General features: G+C 36.1%; 2 protein-coding genes across 3 annotated transcripts; both read right to left on the bottom strand.

Annotated features, from left to right (window-relative positions):
- Nucleotides 1-216: 216 nt before the first annotated feature.
- On the bottom strand, nucleotides 217-10879 carry LOC145603575 (auxilin-related protein 2-like). Of its 2 annotated transcripts, none has more exons than XM_081659499.1 (8): nucleotides 10326-10879; nucleotides 7276-8881; nucleotides 7062-7194; nucleotides 6856-6953; nucleotides 4822-4887; nucleotides 3103-3192; nucleotides 1702-1878; nucleotides 217-870 (listed from the first exon to the last, which is right to left on the bottom strand). In XM_081659499.1, exons 1-8 carry the CDS (start codon nucleotides 10871-10873, stop codon nucleotides 832-834), a joined length of 2757 nt encoding a protein of 918 aa, XP_081515625.1. In that variant the 5' UTR covers nucleotides 10874-10879; the 3' UTR covers nucleotides 217-831. The 2 variants fall into 2 exon arrangements, with proteins under 2 accessions (XP_081515625.1, XP_081515626.1); XM_081659500.1 differs by having other exon boundaries at nucleotides 7062-7176.
- Nucleotides 10880-12253: 1374 nt separating this feature from the next.
- LOC145605250 (ultraviolet-B receptor UVR8-like) lies at nucleotides 12254-21037 on the bottom strand. The gene is made up of 12 exons (XM_081661293.1): nucleotides 20632-21037; nucleotides 18841-19027; nucleotides 18567-18713; nucleotides 17962-18043; nucleotides 17639-17794; nucleotides 16327-16500; nucleotides 15412-15483; nucleotides 14298-14369; nucleotides 14073-14191; nucleotides 13170-13255; nucleotides 13039-13085; nucleotides 12254-12617 (listed from the first exon to the last, which is right to left on the bottom strand). The coding sequence occupies exons 1-12, from the start codon at nucleotides 20765-20767 to the stop codon at nucleotides 12519-12521; spliced, it is 1377 nt and encodes a 458-aa protein (XP_081517419.1). The 5' UTR covers nucleotides 20768-21037; the 3' UTR covers nucleotides 12254-12518.
- Between the last annotated feature and the right edge of the window lie 2767 nt (nucleotides 21038-23804).

Here is a 23804-nt window from a genome sequence, read left to right as displayed (position 1 = left end):
AAGACAATTTTGTAAATAATGATATTTACAAAATCTCAGTACTATTATTAGGACTTCAGTAGTATGAAGGGCTGTTATGCAATTTTACTTGTGTCTAACAATGATGTATTAGGAATTCCTTGCTTTGAAACAATACTTTGATTTCCCAATTCAGAGAAGAATGCCAATCAACAATAAAATTCTCAAAAAAAATTAAGCAACTTGTACAAAATAATCTACGTCAAAATTATGTTACAATAACTGGGACGAAACTCATCCCTTCAAGATTTCAATTATCACATATCATCTCATACAATAGTTTTTTTTTTACCATCTTGTCTCGTAAAAAAATCATCATCGTCAATCATCATACTATCAAAATTCACAATTCTAGACAATCATGAATTGGCATCAGTTTTTTGAGTAATTACGTATCATCATACAATGAATTCTTCATTAACAGATTAGGCTATTATGAAACAAAAAAGAGCAAAAAGAATGGATACAATGCAAACGCAGCATCTCAAAACGATGACATTTGCTAATGAATAATATGACAACGATCACATGGGCAGATCACCCAAACAAATGCTATTCTATACCATCTTAGAAAAACTTCAGGACGTGTTCCAACTGTACGATCATCACTTAACAACAACCTCAGGGAGCTGCAGGGCACTGACATTTTCAAGCATCTCATCAACCACAAAACGGAAACCCAGCTGACCGAACAGAAACTCCGTGCATATTGAAGCAGGAATCAGTTTCCAGAATAGCTCAAAACTTGCATAAAGAGTGAAAATATGCCGAGCAAGACACCCTTATAATTCAGAAGGATGAAACCTCCAATGCTCAAAATAACTCCTCTGAATTGAATTTGTTCCAAGCTTCCTATTTTCATACCATAAACCAAAATTCAGATCACTATAGCATGATCGAATGAGTAATGACTTACTCCCCTCCAATTTAAGCAAATAACGTCAGTTTAAAACTTCATTATACACTCAAAACAAAACTGTTTTAGGTTCTACATGCAAATGTTCAATTACTTTTCCTATTAACCCCTAAAATGTGCATTGTGTCTTCCAAAAAAGGCAACTTTGGTCAATGTAGACCCAAATGCATTCCATACTGAACTCCAAAATTACTCTAATTACAAATCAAGAAGAGTTTTCAGCAGTGTCCTAAAATGTGGCAAGATAAATCAAAAAATTAAATTATCCCAAGCCAATATTAGGCGTGGTCCAAATTCACTTCTCAAAAACCCAATTTTGTTAGAACTTGGTATTTTCCCTTACACAGCATTGTGATGAACGTGGCCAAGAGCCCCCCACCCCAAAACAAAGAATAAAAATCCTCCTTAAAAATTGCAGAATGAAGAGCCTCCGTTACCCATACCTAACTCTAGGTATGCCAAAGGCTATTCTCTGATCTTTTGTTTAGTTGGAGCTCCATTATGATTATTGCTCATTTGAGTAATAAAAAAGAAACAAAAGATCTTGGGTGTACCAAGAACAAAGTACACCAGGTGTGTGATGTAAAGTGCAAAATGGGAGAGAATGTCTAAGGCATATGACTTTCCTGACTACTAGAGAATCATTTCACCATTGAGAAGAAACTTCCCATTCTAAAATTATTTAAAACTGCAGAAATTAACAAACTTCAATATATTGTCAATCCAATGTCTATAATTTTTTCAAGGGGGAAAGAAAAATCAGATACCTTTAACAGATCAAACACCTTCTCAGCAACAAATTTCTGCTGCAGAGTGGCACCCTTCTGTTGCACTTTATCAGGATGAATACACAAAGTCGCCTTTCTATAAGCTTTCTTAACTGCCGCGCCAGTAATCAAATCAGTCAAGGAAACAGGTTGCCAGCCACATTCAGGCCAGAGAACCTATTTATGATTAAGAAAACAGATGATAATCAGCTGCTATGATAATACTCATCAAGCAAATAAAGGCCCAATCATACAAATACGAACAATTATACAGTTCCCATTTCCCAGACCATATTACATATTCAGATTGTCATAACCGCCATCCCCATATATCGTGACAAACATAAGGGGCATAAAAACATATCCAACCAGTTTAACTCTTGAGCTAACACAAAGATGAAGCAATAAAGAAATAGCACAACTGCAAAATTAGTAAGCAAAATAAGGTAGAAAAGATCGTCACAATCACCAATTAAAACCAACAGGCTGAAATTGAGCGCAGAAACATGGGGTATCTACACAGCTCCAGAAACAGAAAGTTATGTGCACACGAATTTTACTCCCAGAATTTCTCTAACTATGATTTACTATGATCAGGCATTTTGCCTATTCCATTGGGATAAATTTAGATCATACTTTTTAAGATAAATATTTCTCTTCATGCCATTGTTTTAAATAGCGTGAGCATATGGATCTCAAATGTATATACATGAAGTGGTAACACTTAACAAATGAGGCGCTATCAGAAAAGTGAAGGTTTATACTCACCTCTGTCCTATATTAATTGCCGCAAACCAAATTGGCACACATTTCAAAAAAAAATCACGATAAGAGAGGGAAATGGGTGTGAAATTTTACCTTGGGAGAAAAGGTAAAGTATAAAAATAACCAAAAATGCTAATGTTGCAATTAAACTGTGACAGAATAAAATAGAAAATGTGGCAATTAATTTAGGATAGAGTAAATCATTTCTATAGAGCAGGGTGACCCAAAACAAATACTTTAATTCGGAAATTCCTTAAAACCAATATATAAAATAATACCGCCATGGATCCATACAATAGAATAAAATAAAGTACGAAATTATATCAACTTGTATATAAAATTAATACCAACAATAAAACAAAACTGGGTAGCAAAAGTGCAAATCATTACAACATGTATATAAACAATCTTGAAAATGAGTTGGAAATTAATATGATCAAGTAGCAGTCTACAGCCATAGCACTATACACTATAAAGAGCTAACATATTAAGCCCACAAGACAGAAGTGAATACAGGAAGCTTTTTTTAAATTAGGAAAAAAGAACTCCACATTAAAAATTAAACAATATATTATTTTTCAAAAGTCTAGAGCATTTTGTTGACAAAATAATAAAATAATAAGAATTTATACGCACATATTGCATTGTTGACAAGAGAGCACGCAAATTCCCCTCTTTCCCTGCTGCCCAGCGTCGAATCTCAACATCAAGTGTTTCGGAAATCCTCTGCAATCATGTCAAACAAAACCAATTATTTAAATTAACCATTAAGATACAAATCAAGTATTACACTTCACTTCAGCTACAAATGTCATCTGTTCCATATACCATTCAGTAGTAAATGTATTTTTTTAATAGAAAAAAAATATTATTTAATCAAAAAAGGGTAATACAGAAGGAGAAAACTTCAAGTTAGAGCTTTTACACTTGCCTCAAACAAAAACACTAGACAAACAACAGATATATTGATAATTCTTTAGGAAGAAAAAAGACGATCTATAGTGGCCATCCTTGTGGAGCACCTTTAAAGCATCTAGTTTTAGAATATATATCTTCTATAGCCCAAAAACTCTTGCAGGGTAGAAACCTCGGAAATTTTTAAGGAGATTAACTTACTTAAAAGTTTAAAAGCACTCTGCATCTGAATATATTAAATAATGAACAGTGGCCCATTTAATTCAAGTCCGTATTTTGGCTTCAACTAAAAGACCAGCAAATTGGAGAAAGTCCAATCCCCAGCTCCTTTTGCTTCATAAATGATGCTCATAAGCTGTCATAAATGATGCTCATAAGCTGCTCATAACCCAAGTGTGGTAAGGTTGAATTGGCAAAGAAAGAAAGTCCTATAGTGTACATGAGACTCAAGTAGGTATATAGGGTTTATTTTGGCAACTTAGCAGCACTGCAATGCATCAAGTTTATGGTACAAGTGGCGGAAAAGTAGCAAGTTGACATGAATGCACAATCATATATGGTATGGTTAAGATAGATGACCCACCTAACCTCAAAGAACTCTTTAAGTTTGGCATCTTTAAAATGGAGCATTAAAGCTTCTATATTTATTTCCTTTCAATTGCCTAACACAAGCGTAAATGTTGAAATTTACCCCGCAAGGAGGTTATATAAAAAAGATATGACATGATGCCCACACTTGATGACAACAGAGTAACAGATAAAGTTTGTGTTGTAATAGTAAAGGACCATACTTCTCTACTGAGCCATACATAGATACAAAACTCCTAAATATGCCCTTTAAGCTCTATAGCCCAGATGAAGAGGACACCCATTATGACATTCAAAAAAGCAAAAGTAGGCAAGCAAGTAGAAGCAACAGTTTGTGAGAGTGACTACATCGCTTACTAGAACATAATCTCTGTCCAGGATCCCAGATAAGATATTTTAAACGAAAGCCTCAGCCCAATTTGGCCAAGGATACCCATGGCTAAATTTTTTAAAAAAAAATAATTAAAAATGGTTGGTCAATAATATCGTTTGCTAGGAGGGGTACAACACTCTTACTCAAGCATGCCCGATGGCTTTGCAGCTTGCAAGGAGATGATTTCAAGAACAAAAAGAGGAAATAAATACTTTAGATGAGAAGAAAACGCAAGGGTTGGGAAGAGGGTATCTTAACACATTATGAACTAGTGTTAGCCGTGAGATATGCTCTGTCAACCATCAGAATTCATTTTGTTTCAGATAACTTCTCAGATAGTTTTGTCCAAAAATTTAAATGGTATGAAAAAAGGACATGCTGGAAAGCCAGACTACATTATCTTGTGAGACATGTGCAAAGGACAAACTCAAAAAGAGAGTAAATAACTGTCTAGGATGTACGTATGCAGTTCAACTTACATTACGCTCAGCTTGTTCCCTTTGAACCTCGAGATCTCTGGCATTTTTCTCAGCCAATGCTTTTGCCTGAAATACAAACATCATCAGTTAAAAGTATATAAAGTAAGAGGATGATCACAAGTGACAACATTAAAAGGCATGCCAGCCAAATTATTAGCGAAGCTACTCCACGAAGAATCTCTAACTCACCATAGTTCCTCGTCCTACTTTGATAAAGGAGCCGACATTTTGCTCCCTTATGATTTCCTCTAATAGGTGCTATTTTTTAAATAGAACAAGACTTGTTAACCTATTCAGATAAAAAAAAGGGCTGCATAAATTACCATCATGCCCTCAGGTTATCATGTACCTAATATCCACAATACCAGATCAAAGGTCCGACTACAATGGCATTATTTGCTCCAGCTACATAGCATATTTAAAAGAAACATGCTATATTCTAGATGGGAAGGAGCATTATCCTTGCTATTCTACTGGTTATAAGCCTATAATCATTCAATTAACACACCAGCAAACTAAGGCTTCTTCATCCTTTGTCCTCCATCCCAAGACACAAGTGCACTTTTGGCCAGCTGAGTCAAGGCTAAATCATTCCAAACAAAGATAAGCCAAGGTGCTAAGAGGAAACTCGTGACTAAACAGCAAAGAGATGATCAGCCACCTACCCCTCTTATAAACATAAGGCTATGCCAGCTTGCTAAACTGTAATTCCTTCTCTTATGTATATCCTCCACAGGGATCATGTCTTTTAACCATTGCCAATCAAAATAAGCACTTTAGAGAAACTTTCACCACAAGCATGACAGCTGACCCTCCTTGCATTACTACAGCATTTCATGATAAGTCTCAAATATAATCACCTTAGGTAGATATTTCCTAATTATGCTCCATAAGATTAACATCCAGAGATACAATGTAATACAAGAACCCGATCAAGCACTGAAGTTTAAAAGATTTAAATCTTTCAGGCAGCAAATTAAAATTCACCAATTCAATTCAATTCAATGCTTATCATTTAAAAATCATTCCACTCATTACATTAGTCTTACCACAAAATTAATCATTGACATCCACTCCTCAGAACAAAAAGCCACACCTTCACGACTACACACATACACCCACACACAATACACAACATTGGTGGTTTGTGGATCAATATTTATCAGGCAAACGGGGTAAGTTATATATTGGTAGAACCGTAGAACCTCTAGTAAGGAATAATAAGCAAACCTAACACTCTTGCTACAGTCATAATTAATAATGATATGTAATCTTAGGGAAAAATAGGAATAAATTCTGAACAATCAACCAGCAAAATATACATCTTTCGAGTTTCGTCCATTTTTGTTTGCTCCAACCTTTATATGGCAAGTTATTGTTTTTACTTTTTCACTAATGTCGAAGCCCACACTCACCCACCAACCTTTTTTCTTCACCTCCTAAGCCATTAACAAAATGGGCCAAAAGGATATAGGTTAATTGATTGATTAAACAAAAAAGGAAAATGATGCTTTCTTTGTTCTCTTCACTAGAATGTAAAATATAGCATGTGAATCTTCTTATCCTTCTCCAGTTGTGAGGCAAGTCCTCAAGACAATGGCTTCTTAATCTAGCAGCCACTCAACCAAAGAGTCTGTCTAAGAAAAGGATTTTCCCAAACACATCTTACCAGTTCAATTGGAATTTCAGCTTTATAGTTTATACTCATGTAGCACACTTCTTTTAACTATACTACATTACTCCCCCCACCACCCACCCATCCACTCCTCCAAAATTAGGAGCAATAAAAAAAAAAAAGGAAAAAAATTGAGCAGGAGAACGCTGAATTCGCATTCCACCATTGATGAAACAGAAATCGACTTCAAAGTTCTCCGTTATTTATGTAGGATCTCCCTAAATGTATAAATCACACCGTCATATAATGTAACCAATGGTGTCATCTAAAATTTAGCTTCCTAGGAGATATGCACTAATGATTAATCACGTCAACATGGAGAATGAAAATAACATAATGTATATCAAAAAGGCACATACAGCACGCTCTTGGGTCCTGTGGTGGCGATCCATTCGGGCTCTCCGCCTATCTTCGGTTTCACCATCAATTTCTTGAAAGTCACCAGATGATGGGGGGCCTTTTGCAGTAAACAAAGACGAGAATCTATAAGCATCATTGAATAAAGTAAAAGCAAGGAAGAAAATGAAGTGTTAATTGAGGAAATCAAGCCTTTTCACTTTATTACCTCCAAATATTGAACTTAAATCATCAACAATATTTGTTGATGAAGATGCTTTTCTCATGTTAGAGGAGGAGTTAACAGACGCTCTGGTTGTTTCAGGTGTAGGTTTAGCCTGGAACTGTGTTTCAAACGGATCCTGGAAATAGTATTAAAAGTGTACAAAATAAGAAATGCCAATTAAAAGTCAAAATAAAGCCCAGTATAAATTTTAACATACCGTTGAAGCAGCCCTGGGCCTTGGTGCACTGCTTGCTCTGCCCATGCTAAAGAAAGATTCAAGGTCATTTTCATTCTTCGATTGGTTTGCCCTTGCTGCACTGGCAGCTCTCTCACGTTCTTTCTCTTTTGCTTCCCTCTCACGTGCTTCTTTCTCCCTGGCTTCAGCTTTTGCCTTTTCCCTTGCATCTGCAGCAGCCTTTTCAGCTCTTTCTTTAGCCCCAGCAGCTGCCCTCTCTCGTGCTTCAGCTTGTGCTCTCTGAACTGCGACCTTTTCAGCACGTTCTCGAGCTTCAGCTTGTGCCCTCTGAACAGCAACCCTTTCAGCTCTGGTACGGGCTTCAACAGCTGCTCTTTCACGTGCCTCTTTGGCAGCCCTTTCCACAGCTTGCCTGCCAAATTCCCTTTCCTTATCAATTCTCCTCTTTTCTCTCTCTTTCTCCTCCCATTCTTTCTCAATTCGCCTTCTCTCCTCTTCCTCCATTCGTCTTCTTTCTTCCTCTTCCCTTTCCTTTTGTAGCCGCTCACGCTCTTGTCGTTCTTGATGTTCCCTAAATTCCCTTTCTGAAGCATCATACATAGGATTCTCGTCTTTTTCTACTTGCACGGAATCTCTGTTTTTAGAGACCTTTGAACTTTCCCTTTCCCTTACTCCCCTTGCATGCCTAAATTTAGCTTCGGCCCTATCCATTGCCTCCTTCATGGCTGCAGCAGATGCCGCAGCAACTGAATTTGAGTCAAAATCTTCACCAGACCGAACATCTGAGCTTGCATGAGATGCATCGACATCACTGGCATTTCTTCCCATAGCAAAATCCTCAAGTTCATCGATAGGAGATGCAAAAGATCCACTAGCACCAGAAGGAGCCGATTTTGGACTCTGAAAACTTGGCACAGAACCAGGGAAAGATGGATAATCATTAGCTTTCTTGTGTACATTTGAAGCAGGAAAGGAACCAAATTCTCCTCTAGAAAAGCGTGCCGGTCTTGGGGGTGGAGGTCTTGAAGGAGGCGGTGCAGCTGTAGGGTGTGTAAAGAGAGGAACTTCTGATACAGTGAGCCATATATCATCAGATGGCCCCATGTTCTCCTCAGAATTAGGAGAGGCATGTCCATGGGAGCTGGACTCCCTAAAACTAGCATTGCTATGAGCAGGAGAAGAAGCATTTGGTGCAGTCCTACTAGTTTCAGCAGACACATAAGGCATCTCAAAGACACTTGGTTCTGGAAAATCCTCCACTGACACCTTTTTCTCATAACCTCTTTCAGGACTTCTGACAGATGATTTCTGGTTTGCATCTCCAGTGACTGAACTTTGTCGTCCAGGAACTCTGGCTCGGAATGCCTCCTTTTCTTCCCCATTGATCTCTGCTGAAAATGCAGGTACAGCCTTGCCAAAGCCGCCAAGGGGATCTATATCATCAAATGCTGCCCCACTAGAAGAATTTTCAGCAGTTTTTTTGCCAGCATTATTAAGATTACCAATCTCATCCAATGGGTCAGTAAAAATCCCAGAGGAGGAAGATACAGGAGGAGAAGTTGATTCTAGGACAACAAAAGGATCATCTACTACACTTGAGGTTTTCTTAGTAGTATCTGATGACATCCTATAAAGACAGCAAATAGATGCCACATAAATTCTGTAAATATAATCTCGAAAATAAACTTGAGCAAAAGATAGACGCAGCACAAGAGTCGGACAGAAAAGGAACACAAAAATAAATACTCATCACACATCTAAAATGATGTCAAAGAAATAACTTGCTATATTGTCTGTAAGTTCTGAAAGTAATATCCTTCAACCAAAGTTGTATTACAGCCAAACCAAACCAAACCAAACAAAAGCCACAAACATAAGAATTTACTGCAAGAAACAAATATATACAACAACCTTTAAAATCCTGAAATTATGTGCCACACGGTAATTTTGAAATATAAATAAGATACGTAGAGACATTGAATAAGAGTTTTTAATAATATACAAATCATTTTAGTGGATTTCATTCTAAAAGAAATATGATATTGGCATTGTAACTGTGTTACCAAAGTTAAAATAACAAAAATGGTCGGGTCAGATACACATAACCCCACACAGAACTGTGCAGTTAACCAAACGATCAAAAACTAAAAGTCGTTCCCGACCCTTTTTGCTTACCTTTAGGTTTCTTTACTCAACTTCCCTCTTCTCCAAAAGGATTCAATTCTACTTTGCATTTTCTTCTTCATTTAACTATTCTTCACTTTCTTCACTTTCTCCTAAATCTTACTCTTATACATAATTTTCCTCTTGATGCTTTCATTTCTTTACTTTCCTCTTAACCCCAGTTGGAAATACAGCTTAAAGAAGTTAAAAGCATCCAACAGTGTAAAAAAACTAACCAGAACCATACATTTTCAGCGAATCAATGATCATAATTATTATTAGGACAAACAGGAACCACTAAAGAACAAAGATAGACTTGCAATTCTCAGTGCATCTCTACTTAACAAAAATGATGACTTTTTTTTCCTAACCAAGAGGTCCAAGAGATTCTATATCAGCAAAACATCATCACTCTAAATTGTCAAGTGTCAACTGTCAAGCTTTAGATTTACACTAAGAAAAAAGAGCAGGAGCTACGAAAACAAACCAAAATGTCTACAAAAGGGAATGCTCAACTCATCTCACTGCTTTGAACCTCTTGACCTCCTCTAATTGACCACTCCCACTAAAACTCTTGTCACAATCAACTGCATCTCCACATTTGTAGCCAGCCAACCACGTGTAAACTATGTTGATATTGCTAAGGGACATCTAATGTGGTCAAATTATGAATCCTTTTCGGACCAGATCGGCTAACATGGCCTATGTTTGACTAACAAGTTTCTAAAAGTACCCGAAACAAGCTCAAAACTACTAAACAGGAAACTAGCAATAACAATGTGTAATAACATCCATCATTACTAACCAAATTCCAAATTATACATCAGCTAAAAAGACTTGCTCGAAAGCTCCAAATTAATAACAATAAACAAACAAAAAACCAATCAAGCAAATAGTCAGCATTATACCTGCTCGTTGAAGATGCACTCCCACCACCAAAACCAGGCAACAAATCATCAAACCCAGCATAACCCTTATCAGCCCCCTTCGAACCCGACCCAACCGACCTCGACGATAGCGGTTCCTTCTTCCCTAACCCCCCCAATAGATCATCAAAGGCATCACCCTTCTTTGTAGAAGCAGAAGCAGAAGAAGCTGGGGCAAAGATATTCTCAAATTTAGCCGAGCTCAAATCCTCATCATCGTATACCGGCTTATCGAAAACCGGCAAAGAAGAAAACTTCGACGCCGAATCACCACCTCCACCACCGCCGCCGCCGCCGCCACCACCAAAAATCGAATCCAAATTCACATCATCAAACAAAGAAGACGAAGAACTCTTCGAATTGGAAGGAAACGACGCCGTTTTGGACCCTCCGATCTCGAAATTAAAAGCAGAATTTGAAGAAGACGAAGAAGAAGAATTAATGCCGGATTTAGCACCCGCCATTGGAGCAGCTTTACCTTGAGGTTTGAACCCATAATCGCTTGATAACAATCCCTGAAAATCGTTCATTTCTTCTTTCCTCTCGATCTATCTTCAACTCACCACGATCTGAGGAGAGAGAATGACAGATGAGGGAAAAATTGGGGGGAAAATTAGGGTTAGGGAAAAGGGGAAATGGGATTGAAGAAGACGATCATGGAAAATAATTTTGGGGAAAAAATTCCCAGAAATTGATTATTAGTTAGTAGATCTAATCAAATGGAGTTGAAGGAAGAAATAATGGAAGAAAGAAAAATGTAAAAAGAAAAAGAAAAAGAAAAAGAAAAAGGTGAGAAAAATAAAAATAATTGAAGTACGAAGAAGAAGTAGTAATCTAGTGGGAAAAATAATATTTTTGGGAGGAGAGAGAAAATAAGGAAGGAAGAATGAAAGCCAAGTGTATTGTAAAATACACGACATGGCTTGGGGTAAGAAAGATTGAAGACGGTGAAACTACCAAATTTTCTCAATTTTTACCCAAAAATAAATACTAGTAAAACAAATAATGAAATCACCTTAAGAAAAGTGACAAATAAGTTGTGGTTGGAAGTCGATTGTTGTAATAAAATAATAAATAGTTTAGATCTTCCATTTTGCAATAATGTTTACGGGAAGCCCTTTCCACCATGGATGGGAGGGTCGAGGATGAGAATCGAATCCCCGTCACTTGGGGAGGGAGGATGGAGGATGGAGGCCGGAGGGACTACCCGTCCCTCCACTCCTTCATCCTCATCTTCTCTTAACTAGTTAGCATTGACTTTAAACTCAATTTGTCCCTATGAAACATATTTCATTTGATGTAAAATCCTCTTCTAACGATTAATAAATACATATACTATTGCATCTTACATTAATGCATATGTATCAAACTTAAAAATTAATCAAAATCATAAGGGAACTTAAGAAGTATCATAATGCTTCATAGTACTTCATGTGACAGGATGATAGTGTTGATAGATTGCAAGGAACACAAGTGCACATTTTTCCCATTTCGTTGATTAGCATTTTTTTTTTTTTAACATACTTCCTCCTTTTTATTTTTACCTACATAATATAGCCTCATAACAAACCCTTTCGTAAATCAATTAGAGAAGATAAACAGACCACTTAACAAAAATGAATTACTCTGTACATAGGTAATACTCTTGCCGGTGTTTAAATTGCTTTGATAAATTGGTCCATTTACCATCTCTAATTGCTTCCTTGAGGTGTGTTCATAAGGGCATAAAGCTACGAAGTATATTCCAACAAGTGAGAAAAAAAAAAAAAGTATAATGAAGTATACTCGAATTATAGAGTACTTGTCTATTCTAACCAATGCAATTTTTAGAAGGCCTGGGGACCTTGGGGTGTGGACTGTGCCAATGTGATCAAACTGATCATGCATCATTTCCTAAAATTTAAAGTGCAAATAAGAACCAACTGCAACTTTGCAAAATCTTCCCAAATTCTCAAGTGTACTGTAGTACAGCCAAACATTCGCCGCAAAAGAAACAGGGGGATAAGCATTGATAGAGACCAAAACAATGGAGCGTTGATCAAGAGTGGTCGATCAAATACATCCAATGAAGTTTATCTTGAATAACAGACGTATATATACAAAAACACACGCAGATCAGTCCCATGAAGCTCAGAAGAAACTTTGTTCCTGCAAACTTTCCTATATCTCATGCTATTAAGCAGGTCCAGGGCCGACTCGTATCCTTTTTACGTCATTTTCTGGTACACTTGCGTCACCACCATTGTCCCTTGAGCCTGCAGTTGAAGCTTGCTCCTGCAAGTGAGCATGAAGTTTGTTTTAATAACTTTGTGCAAATCTATTACATGGATGAGGGACACTAAAGCTGATCAACAGGCTGGGTCTGAACGTCCAGGCAACTTTTTGGGTGTGGCCCAACACGTCAACCTTAGTCTAAAAAACAAGCATTTTGCGCAAACCTATTAATCAGGCTTCGGTCTGGCCCGTGATCAGCTCTAGAGGATACTTTGCAATAGTGAATCTTAATCTAACAAATTTGTATTAGATGGCTTCCACATTTACAGCTAAATTTGTACTGTACTAGGGAAAGCCATCTAACAGTATAGTGTGATATTAGAGTTCTCAGTCTCTCACTATTTCAGGATCCAAATCCCTGTGCATCTCCAGAAGAAAATAAGGAACCTCATTGGGAAAAAAAAACAAAAGAAATTCATACATCTGGGACGACAGCATATCTTCCTGATGGTGGAACCAAAATTCTCCCTGTTAGTACAGAGTAGAGGAGTTAATTTCAAGTATTTCACTTTGTACTTACAATTACGAAAGATAACTTGGGAAGAAGATTACCTGCTGATGGATCTGCATTTGATGCCTCGATCCTTTGACCACCAGATCCTTCCATGCTCAAGGCCTCTATCATCGTTGGAGAATTTCTGCAATTTGTAGGATATAAATCAATGATATCTGAGTGTTTCTCTTGAGTTTAGTCTTTAGATTGCAGATAGTCAGGTTTCTATTCCCAAGGAGATCATATCCAACGAAGTGAGTAGCACTATGAGAAACATAAGAAATTACTAACTCCATTCAAAACAGAAAACAATTTAGCTGAAGGGCATAAGTTAGAAGCGCAGACTGTAAAACACACAAGTTCAGAAAGTAGCATTTGCGTTTCAAAAAATAGAACTGATATCATTACCCCCATAAACCACTAATTGACATGTATACAACATAAAACTAAAACGGTATAAACCATAGAGTAGTGATGATAATTAATGACTCGGAAGTTAAGAAGAAAGGTCAGAACTCAGAAGTCTGAACTCACTACTCGCATACATGCACAGGCTGAAGAACAACTAATAATGCAATATCATTTCATCATCCAAGGTCCTCTCACCAGTATCAGAACAATTATATTCCTAGTGCCACTTACTCAAATCTTTTTCAACAAGACATGACATTTCCACCCAAATAAGTACCATATTGTATGGTTTATCAACAGCCATCATATCCAGTTATACACCCTACTGAATGAACTAGCACCACAATCTACATAGGGGGTGTAAAACACAACATCAACAATAGTGCAATACCTTAGGCCCCAACCTTGAGAGCAGTAAGGGCAGGCCGGATGTGTGCAATATATACAATAGCAAAGGCTTAAAAAGTAATAAAATAGGTAATGAAGGGAATTTTAATCATGTCCATCTTTTTTATAGAAAAATAAAATAAAAACGCAGAAAATAATATTACCTATCTGCAGAGTCCCCATGCCCAAGCTGACCATTAGTACCTCTTCCCCAAGAAAACACATTGTTCCTCTCTGTAACAGCCAATGTGTGCCTCCATCCACAGCAAATTTGCATTACTTTCTGTGATCATTTTGAAACACAAATCAGTAGTTAATAACCAGTGTTCCTGCGAGGCTAAAAATGAGTTTAACTAATAACATATGAAGTAACAAGGATAAGGGTGTGCCTGATCATGGGGAAACAAAACTTGAACAGGAGAGCAGCGGTCAGCATTGTCACCCACACCCACCTGTCCAAACTGCACCATACAAAGCTAAGGTTCAGTTCCAATTAAGTAGATGAGACTACAATAATCCTCCAAATACCAATAGAATCAACACATTGGAAAACTAAAAAATTAATATTAAAAGAATCAGAAAAATGTATAATACTTGACGTGTGTACAAAACTTTATCAATTAGGTACAGTAATATCAGGTTATTACATGACAAAGCTGTTATCAGATACAGGACTAAGACAGAGGTTGATATCTTAGTGGGTCAATTCTAAATCTACTTAGAGCTTGTTTTCTTCAACATATTACAGAAACTTATTACTTATTATAGTCAGAATTAAACCAGATAAGATCAGACTAAAATGTTCAGATCAGGTTACAGCTTTAAAATCTCATTTAGTTATTTTCAACTATTTTTAATCAAATATAAGTAGAAATTATGAAAATAACATATTTGGAAAGTACACACTGAGATAAATCAAACAAGGAGATTAGGGAGCATTGGGATAGTGCAATCTAAGTATTTAAGTTCATCACTTCAAGAATTTGGTATAAATGTACAGAAATAGGCCAAAAAAGGTATTCCAAAACCAATGGCCAAGTCTCCCCTCCCTCTAAGACTCATCCAATGGCTACAAATATTAAAAAAATAAAAAATAAATAAAAAAGGGGGGGGGGGCTTAGAATAAACAAGTACTGTATATTACCAAGGTGAAAAATAAACTTCAGGCACTAAATTGTTGACCAGTTCAAAAGCAAAAGAAATATGGTCTGTGCTTGCAATAATAATTATTGCAACAGATAAGACATACAACAAATCAGTTGACTTCTTTACAATGCCAAATTAAACTGAAAGGAAACTTCATGTATATTATTTTAATCAGCACTCAATACTGAAGTTCTAACTCACAGACCTTTCAAGTTCAGACAAATTCAAATAATAATCCATTCAAAACCTCAGGCAGAAAAAATGTCAATAGTGGTCAATGAGCTCCTAAATTCAGATTAACACATAAACAAACACACAAAAATCTATAGCTGAAGGATGCAACAAGGGATTACAAACCTTATTCCATCCCCATCCATAAAGCTTTCCTTCAGAAGTAACTGCCATGGTATGTCTCCAACCACCTGAGATCTGAAAAATCAAGCAAACACAAAAGATGCATAAGTTGACTTTTGTTCACCTATGTATCACACAAATTGTAGGCGAAGACTGAGTTCCATGTAAGATGCATAGCTCATGATGTCTGATGCAATTGCCACATTTTCAACATACAAATAGCTAGACTTTCCTCTGGGTCCTTCCCAATACTTCAACCAAGGCACCACTAGATGTAAAGATATGATATGAATAAAGAACAAGTACCTTGAACGATATAAGTTAATAAGCACTCTTGAAGTAACCAGAGATGCAATCTCTTTACAAAGCAAGATGATAACACATTGATTACAAGAATCTTATGGTCATTGTGTACCAGGTAATCCACAAGCCTCTTGCTAAAAGAAAAGAAAAGTGTTTACCATCTACTCCGTGTGAAAACAAGTTGTCACAGCTTCCCAACCACTCAATTCTATTTTATCTTAACTTCCCAACTCGTGGTCAAATGTACGTTTCAAGTGCTTTTGTGACAAGTTTACAGGTAAAGTGGAGATAGTGTATAGCAATAAACCTATGCATGATTGATACTAGTCAGATACTTTACAAGAAATAAGCATTCTACACAGCTATAACAGAACCATATCAGAAAGGAGGAGGTGGTTGGGGGGGAGAACAAACTAGAAAAGCTGCAAGCAATGGTGTTCAGTGTTGTGCATCAACTCTTTAAGCAATTTTTCACATATCAAACACTCAGCCAGTCAGCCTCCACTCCAAAACACCCAACCCCAGGCCCACTCCCTAAAAACACATCTAAAAATACTAAAGGTAGTTTTAACAATAATGTAAAGCAGAAACAACCAGTGAAACAATACATGTAACCTGAGAAATGATTTGACCACTTAGAGCTTCCAACTTATATGGAGTTAAGTGATCTTCGAAATCTCCATGCCCCAGCTGACCATATTTACTCCATCCGTAAGTGTATATACTGCCAGAAGAGGTAACAGTTATCGTATGCCTCCATCCACAAGCAACTTGAATCATTTTTATACCCTGCAACATTAAATTATTGAGTTTGGGAGTCAAAGATGGTATTGACAAAAGAGAGTATTTAATGTGACAAAACTTGCAAAACACCAACATTGTATAAAAACACAAGGCTACCCCATCAACTGCATACAGCAAGTGAGCTGCATATTTTCTCTATTCAACATCAAATAATTTCAAGAATAATATTTCATGTTCATTCAAATGAGAATTTAAACCATCATCAGAAGTTGAATAATTTAGATCTGGTGTCTTTAACAGGCGAGTGCCCCTTCAATAATATATGCAAGAAATTTCCCAAAGTCAATAAGCTGAAACTGAATGCCAAAGGATAAAGAAAAAGGCCAATCAGAGACTCCCACCCTCCCCCATTCTTTTCCGCAACACACTTAGTGCTTGTTTCATTCACAAAAGAAACCACGGGAATTGGCAATTTCAAGGAAGTAGAAGAAGATGGTGATGTTTGGTTGGAAAAAACTTGTATTATAACTTCCCAGGAAGTTTTACTATCTACAAAATAAGAGAGACGCAGACAGAAAAGAAAGGGCTACCAGCCGCAAGCACGATATTTTACAGATCTAGAGTTGCACGAAAGAATATTGACAAGCCTATATTATTGGTTCGAGTTTAGTCATGTAGTTAAAATACCCTAGGTTCGGAGATAGATCGAAGCCATCAAGGTGGCAACTGGCTGGAGGCAACAACTAATGGCAAACAGAGTTAGCCCTATTGTTGAACAATCAGGTATGAAGAATAAACTTATGACATTGCCATCAGTAAGATATTTATAATGAATCATTCACTGTATTTGTTTGACCTTAATACTATGGTCATAAAGACAAAGTTGCAGGTCTCTACTCTCTCAAGTCTAAAGTGATCTGCATCATAGGACAGCTACTAACACCTTCCTGATAAAAATAAAAATAAAAAATAAAAAACCTACAGAAAATGTTCATCCAGTTGTTAGCAAGCAAGTTCAAGACGAAATTTGAATCATCTGACAGCAAATTCAAGATAGAGTTTATATATAAGACTTTTGGGCAAAGGAAAAAAAAAAAAAAAGCATTCATTACTTCATTTAAATTAATTAGAGCTTGCAAGTAATTGTGTGACAAAAGTAAAGGTCACAAAGTTTTTAGCATACATCAATTGACGAAGATCTCTCTGGAACTAAGCGATCCTTTCTGTCACCTAACCCCAAATTTCCGTATCGGCCCCATCCCCAGCCATACACCTCACCAGATTCCGTCACAGCAGCACTATGCTCAGCACCAGCAGCTACCATTTTCACAGGTATTCCCTGGAAATAATTACAAGGTACAAAATTCAGAAACAACAAAATAATAATATATCTACATTACAAGTCAGAAACCAATTTATCTAAGATGTATCACATCATGCCCTTCTTATATATAGTCAGAAGTTTAATATATGAAAAGTGCAGTTCATTGGAAAAATTATCTGTACCTGGAAGGCTTGAATCTTTTGTGGGATAAGTGAATCCTCAGCAGTTCCAATACCAAGCTGGCCATTTTGGTTCCTTCCCCAACTTCAATAAATTAAAGACACAAGCAGGTGATATATTAGTCCATAACAAGTATCCTAGAGTAACAGATTTGCTTATCGGTACTATATATCCTTAAACTCATTATATACTAAATGCTCAAACTCGCACAAATATCTACATATTCAAATTAGAAAAGGATTAAGACGCCTAGGGGATCCACTATGATCCATAAGAGGTTGTAGCATGAGAATTATCACACATGTGTTATGTGTTAAATCGAGTGAGGATTTATCAATAGCAAAGGACACAGCTCACATCTCTGAGTGTGTGAATTTTTGTGAGAGAGCTGCATTAGTCCTTAGTTTGACAAATCAACGGAAAATAAGCAACTTGACAACACACTCTAATTGTAACAAATTATTTATCATAAATGGAAAAGAGCAATAGTTTAGTTCAAGTTTTTCTAGCACCTTGCTAACTAAATGAAAAACTAATAAAGTTGTGCACGCTCTTATTAATTTTAATTCATTATGAAAGGAAGAGCAAAAAGATATACACAACTAACCTTGCTACCTCCCCATCCATAGTGACTGCCAAACAGTGACTGTCTCCACAAGCAATTTGCTTGATCTTGACACCATCTAATGTCTTGATTGGATGAGGAATGAATAGATCGGTAGAGTTTCCATGACCTAATCTTCCAAAATCACCCCTGAAAATATGCATCAATTTAATTTCTATTCTTCCAGCAATCTTGAAATTGCAATAGGACCTAGAAACTTAAAAAGACATCAAAAATAAAACAAATTGGAGATGGCACGACAAATGGGAGAACATACCATCCCCAACTGTAGACTTGCAAACGTGGCTCAGAATATGCAAGTGTATGATCAGCTCCGCAAGTAATGGAATTAACATCATGCCCATCCAATGCGCTTAATTGCACTGGTGAAAATCGATCTTCAGCATCTCCATGGCCTAATTGTCCATCCTCGCCTCTTCCCCAAGAGCAAACCACATTTCCAGCTGAATGTGGTACAAACCAACATAGGTCAAAAATCTATAGATAGAAAAATTCGCATGATTTAATTTATTATTTTTTTATACTTCTTTGTCCTTTGGGGACTTGGTTTGACTGAATGAGTGTATCACTAAATGCCAAGCACCAAAACTGTGCTGAGCTAATACAATGAACAAAAAAGTATAAATGCCAATACATGAGTTCATAAGATTACAACCATGATTTAGTTTTGAAAATTCTAAAGAGTCTTTAATGATCATTCCTTACTAGTTAATTTTTCCAACATTTTTGTCCTCACTATTTCTTCATAAGTTCATATGAACGTAACATAAGATTGTATGTTATGTACAAAGTAACAAAACCAAACCCTATTTTCAAGGCAAATCTGCAAAGATGAATAAACTTTTTACAATCTCTCAACCAGTAAGAAGTGAGGAAAGCTCAAATATAGGTTAATTAAATGTGTCAACGAGTGTCCCAGTTGAAGCTGACTCCAAATCTTAAGTTTTGAGGCTTTGAGCACAATTGTAAAGCCTAAACTCCAGTAAAACTAAGGTATACCGTATACATTAGAAATTGATCCAGAAACAGGATTACATGCTAACAGAACCAGGATTTTGTCCAGACTAGCTATTAACGAATAATTCTAGTTAGTTGAGGATGTATTACCGAGATCAAAACCACAAGCATTTAAAACTGTTGGTGACCCTAAATGTGGCAGGGTGGTTATCAAGTTTAGGTAGAAATTCAATTAGGTTACCTTAACCGGAATAATTGGCACTAAAGATCATCAAACCTTGAAAAAGATAGATTAACAACCCAAACGCAACCTCAGACTAGCTTGAGAAGTCTACCACCCACACTATCGAAAAATATCCCAAGTATCTTCATAGTTCATACAAACCGGAAGAAGGAAAAATCCATTGTCAATTATCAAATTGACAGCAATGTATTAGGAATCTAACTAATTATACCTGAAACTTGAATTATGAAGCCTAGGAGGTGCCAAGGTCCCCATCCTATGAAAATAAGTCCCTCCAACCCTAAGAACACCCCACAACATGAACACCATCACACGCACCACCACGGCATCCCTCTACCAAGAACAACCTATCCACCACAACTTCCACCACCTATCCACCACAAATTCCACTTCAACCGTCTGAAGTTCATACTTAGCTATAAAAAGTATCCGGGATCAAACCCTTGTACACCTGTCGGTGATGTACAATGGACCAATACAAACCTAGGTTATGGCTACCAAAATTCATAATTCTTTACCAGGTCCTACTAACAATTCAGCAAGGTGCCATCTACTTGAAGTCATGAACCAAATAATTACCAATTTAGAAAAAATTTGACCTAAACTAAATACAATTATGCAGTATTTGAGTACACAATTTAACCCAAGATTATCCCACATATTAAGCAATCAACTTTTTTTTCTATCTATTACCATAATTCATCTTACAAAAATCAAACAACCCCAGAAATATTAAGCAAAAATAGCAACACCACAATAAAAATAAAATAAAGAATCAGATTATCAAAATGCAAAACTACCCAAATAAAAAGGGAGTAACCCCAAAATTGGAGGGAAAGGTCTTACAAAGAAGAGCAACAGAGTGACTAGCACCAGCAGAAACAAGCAGAATTTGGCGAAGTGTTTGAGGGGTAAACCCACTTCTGTCCTCTTTCGCCGCCGCAGCAACCACCGCAGTTTGATCTTTCTCAATTGTACCCATTTCTTGATCAAATTCAAACAATCCAAAAACCCAGAATTAGTCCCCAAAAACACATGAAACAAACAAAAACAAACCCAGAAAAATCTTCAAAATTCTGGCAACTATAGAGTGTGAAGTGGAAAGATAGTAAGTGACAAAGACAGAACAAAGAGAAAGCAAGATCAGTTAAATGGGTATTTATAGTGAAAGAGATACAGCATGTGGCTGGTTTGTGGAGTTCCACTGTTGGTCCGTTTGATTTTTTTTTTTTGTTTTTGCGAGACAATTACCGTTCAACAGGAAGAACTTTTATACACGAAAATGGAAGCGACAAATGCAGGTGAAATTGAATTGAGATTGTTGCATTCAATCATTCATTGCACGAAGAAAGAGAAAGTTACGGCGAATGGGGTGTGGGTATGGTGGTGGCCATTAAAATTGTGCACCACTCATTTGCTGTGAAATTAAGGGTGTGATTTTATAGTTTACTACAAGTCTACAATACTCTCTGATTTTTCTCACATGTAGTAATTCACTTGTACAAAAACTAGTGTGTTGTCTCTTTACTACTGATTCTGAAGCTTTCAACTCGATTGGGTATTTACCCATTAGCTATTATTACTTCATAAAGGGATTCATTTGCCATTTAATTCAATTTTGTTGCATTTAAGTGATCTAACTAAACAATGTGGAATAGTTGTAGTGTAATTGTACTCCACAAACAAGCTAGCCACATGATGTGTAACTAGGTTTTGACCCTGTTTGGTAATTAGTTGGATGTTAGCGGGTTGATATAACTGATTGTATTAACTGGTTTGACTAGCTAGTATATTTGATGATTTGACTAGTGGCATGATGTGTACCTTTGTGAGAGACTGTTATGGAATATATAAACCCGGGTGCACGATGCATCTAAGGAGTACCCATTTAAAGAGTGAAAGCTAACATTAGGTTAGTTAAGTGTACCATTCATCCGAGTATATAACAAAAAATATCGTAATGGAGATCATGGATATGGGTACGAACACAAGCGATTTTACAAATATGTGGGTATGAAAATTGTTACACTACTATTGAATATATTGAGTATAAAGAAAATTAGATTTTTGTTTACACAACAATAAAAGACAATTTTTAAAAACCGAAATACTAAAACTCATTCAGGCATCCAGCTGGAGACCATGAGAGTATAGTGTACATAGTTGTTTAAAAGTCAAAACTTGGATGGAAAAGGTTTATGTGACTATGTACATGTGAGAACAAATTTAACATTGTTAACTAAGGTTTGCATGCCCAACATGGCAACATCACCTAAGTACTTCCTCTGATCTCTATTTTTTTGTTCCGTTTGACTTTTCTCTATGACACATTTTAAAAAATATATATATCACTATTTCTATATGTGTAAAAAATTATAAGATTATAATATTAATGGAATATTCAATTAGACAAATTTAACAAGATCCAACACGACTATATTATCTCTAATCATATTGGTTAATTAACGACAATTTATAATCAAAGTAATTAAATTTTGAACCAAACATAGGCAATGTGGCAAAAAAAATTATGGACAGGGGAGTAAAATACATGGTGTTGTTGGACGCGGAGTACAGCAAGCGGCAAGTGAAAGTCAGTGTCCACACCTTATTGTCACGGTCCGAGTGTTAATATAGTCCCGCCATTTCTTTCTACGTATATGTTTTCCATGTTAAGAGTATTTTAGAAAACTTCCTCATCAAATTGTAAAGTGGAAACCTAGTCTCAAATTTTGTCTTCCTTTCGAATTGTTAAGTTAAACTAATACTTGTAATTGATTACAATCTTACGGTCCAATTAATCACAATTTAACAACTATATATGACTAATAGATAGGCAACGATAGATATACTTCATACGATTTTCTTTACAAATTTGTTTCCATTATCACCATTCGTTACCTTTCCTCCGTACAAAATGAAAAATTAATTAAGATATGGATTCATCTATATATCAGTATATCACCACAATTAAACAAGAGGATAAGCTAAGATAATAATAATTGGGTAAATGTATGACTTGTCTATGTTATTATCTTGCTAGGTCCTTCGATTGGCCTTCACATGGGCCAATGCATAAAAGTCAAGGACTTTCTAAAATTGTCGTATGAAATTGCATTTCTCGTTGAAAATTGGTGTAACAAAAAACCAACCTAACCTTTTCAGTCACTCAAGCATATAATTGCGATCTAGTACAGTAGTTCGTAAGTTCATCACTGCCCTTTTTTTCGTTTTTATTTTCTTTTGGTGTGAAATTAAGTAGATTTGCAGCTTCTTTACCTTGATCAGTAAGCAGGAATATTAATTGTGTTCTTTCATACTGTATGTGATAGATGCATGCATAGTTACTCAACCGTATTAGAGTAATGTGGCAATAAAGGTTTCAAATGTACTGCAATATACAAAAGCATGCATGAGAAATAATTGATCGAGTTATACTCACTCCGGTCTTTTTTATTTGCTCAATTTGACTAATTTTGCTCGGTTTTCATGTACGTACACATATATTTGAGTGTTCAACTACGTGTTGTAAAATATTATAAAAAAAAAGTGATATACTTTTAAAACTAAATTAAATATTGAGATGTATTTAATTAATACGGTGTAAGATCTTGCATGAATATTTAATTTGTGATCAAAGTTTCTCTCGTTTAATTGAATTATTTTAAATAAGACAAAAAAAAATTATAAAAAAAATAAAAGAATAACACTAGTAAGAGTGTGTTTTCTTTACCTTATTTGACTTGACATTATCTTACTTATTAAACATGATTAAATCCTATTAGCTAGAACATATTAAAAATGATTAAACTTAGCTTGATTGGACTTTATTGGCCCTAATTGCAACAGAGTAAATTTACTGAATCCAATATTAAGTTTTTTGTAGGGTAATGCTATATGTAGCCTTTAGGGCTATGAATAAACATAAGCATTTAAGATCTTTCCTAATGTGGTATTAATTTAGGATTGCTTGACAAAATCATTCGAAATCGGTATAATTAATTTTATATTTTCATTTG

Source organism: Chenopodium album, chromosome 22 (genome assembly GCF_948465745.1).
Source record: "Chenopodium album chromosome 22, dcCheAlbu1.1, whole genome shotgun sequence".
Lineage (NCBI taxonomy): Eukaryota > Viridiplantae > Streptophyta > Magnoliopsida > Caryophyllales > Amaranthaceae > Chenopodium > Chenopodium album.
Note: the sequence above shows the minus strand (reverse complement) of the source record. Positions and strands in the feature narration are given on the sequence as shown.

Bases quoted from the DNA above. Each gene is read 5' to 3' on its own strand.
- LOC145603575 (XM_081659499.1), bottom strand. From the start codon at position 10,873: ATGAACGATTTTCAGGGATTGTTATCAAGCGATTATGGGTTCAAACCT. The intron at 4,888-6,855 runs GTATGTGCCTTT...TTTGTATTTCAG, and splicing joins ACAGGACCCAAGAGCGTGCT to GCAAAAGCATTGGCTGAGAA. The intron at 1,879-3,102 runs GTGCGTATAAAT...AATCATAAATAG, and splicing joins TCTTGTCAACAATGCAATAT to GTTCTCTGGCCTGAATGTGG.
- LOC145605250 (XM_081661293.1), bottom strand. From the start codon at position 20,767: ATGGGTACAATTGAGAAAGATCAAACTGCGGTGGTTGCTGCGGCGGCG. The intron at 18,714-18,840 runs GTATGTTCTCCC...GCATATTTTCAG, and splicing joins CAAGTCTACAGTTGGGGATG to GGGTGATTTTGGAAGATTAG. The intron at 18,044-18,566 runs GTTAGTTGTGTA...AATTTATTGAAG, and splicing joins ATGGATGGGGAGGTAGCAAG to TTGGGGAAGGAACCAAAATG.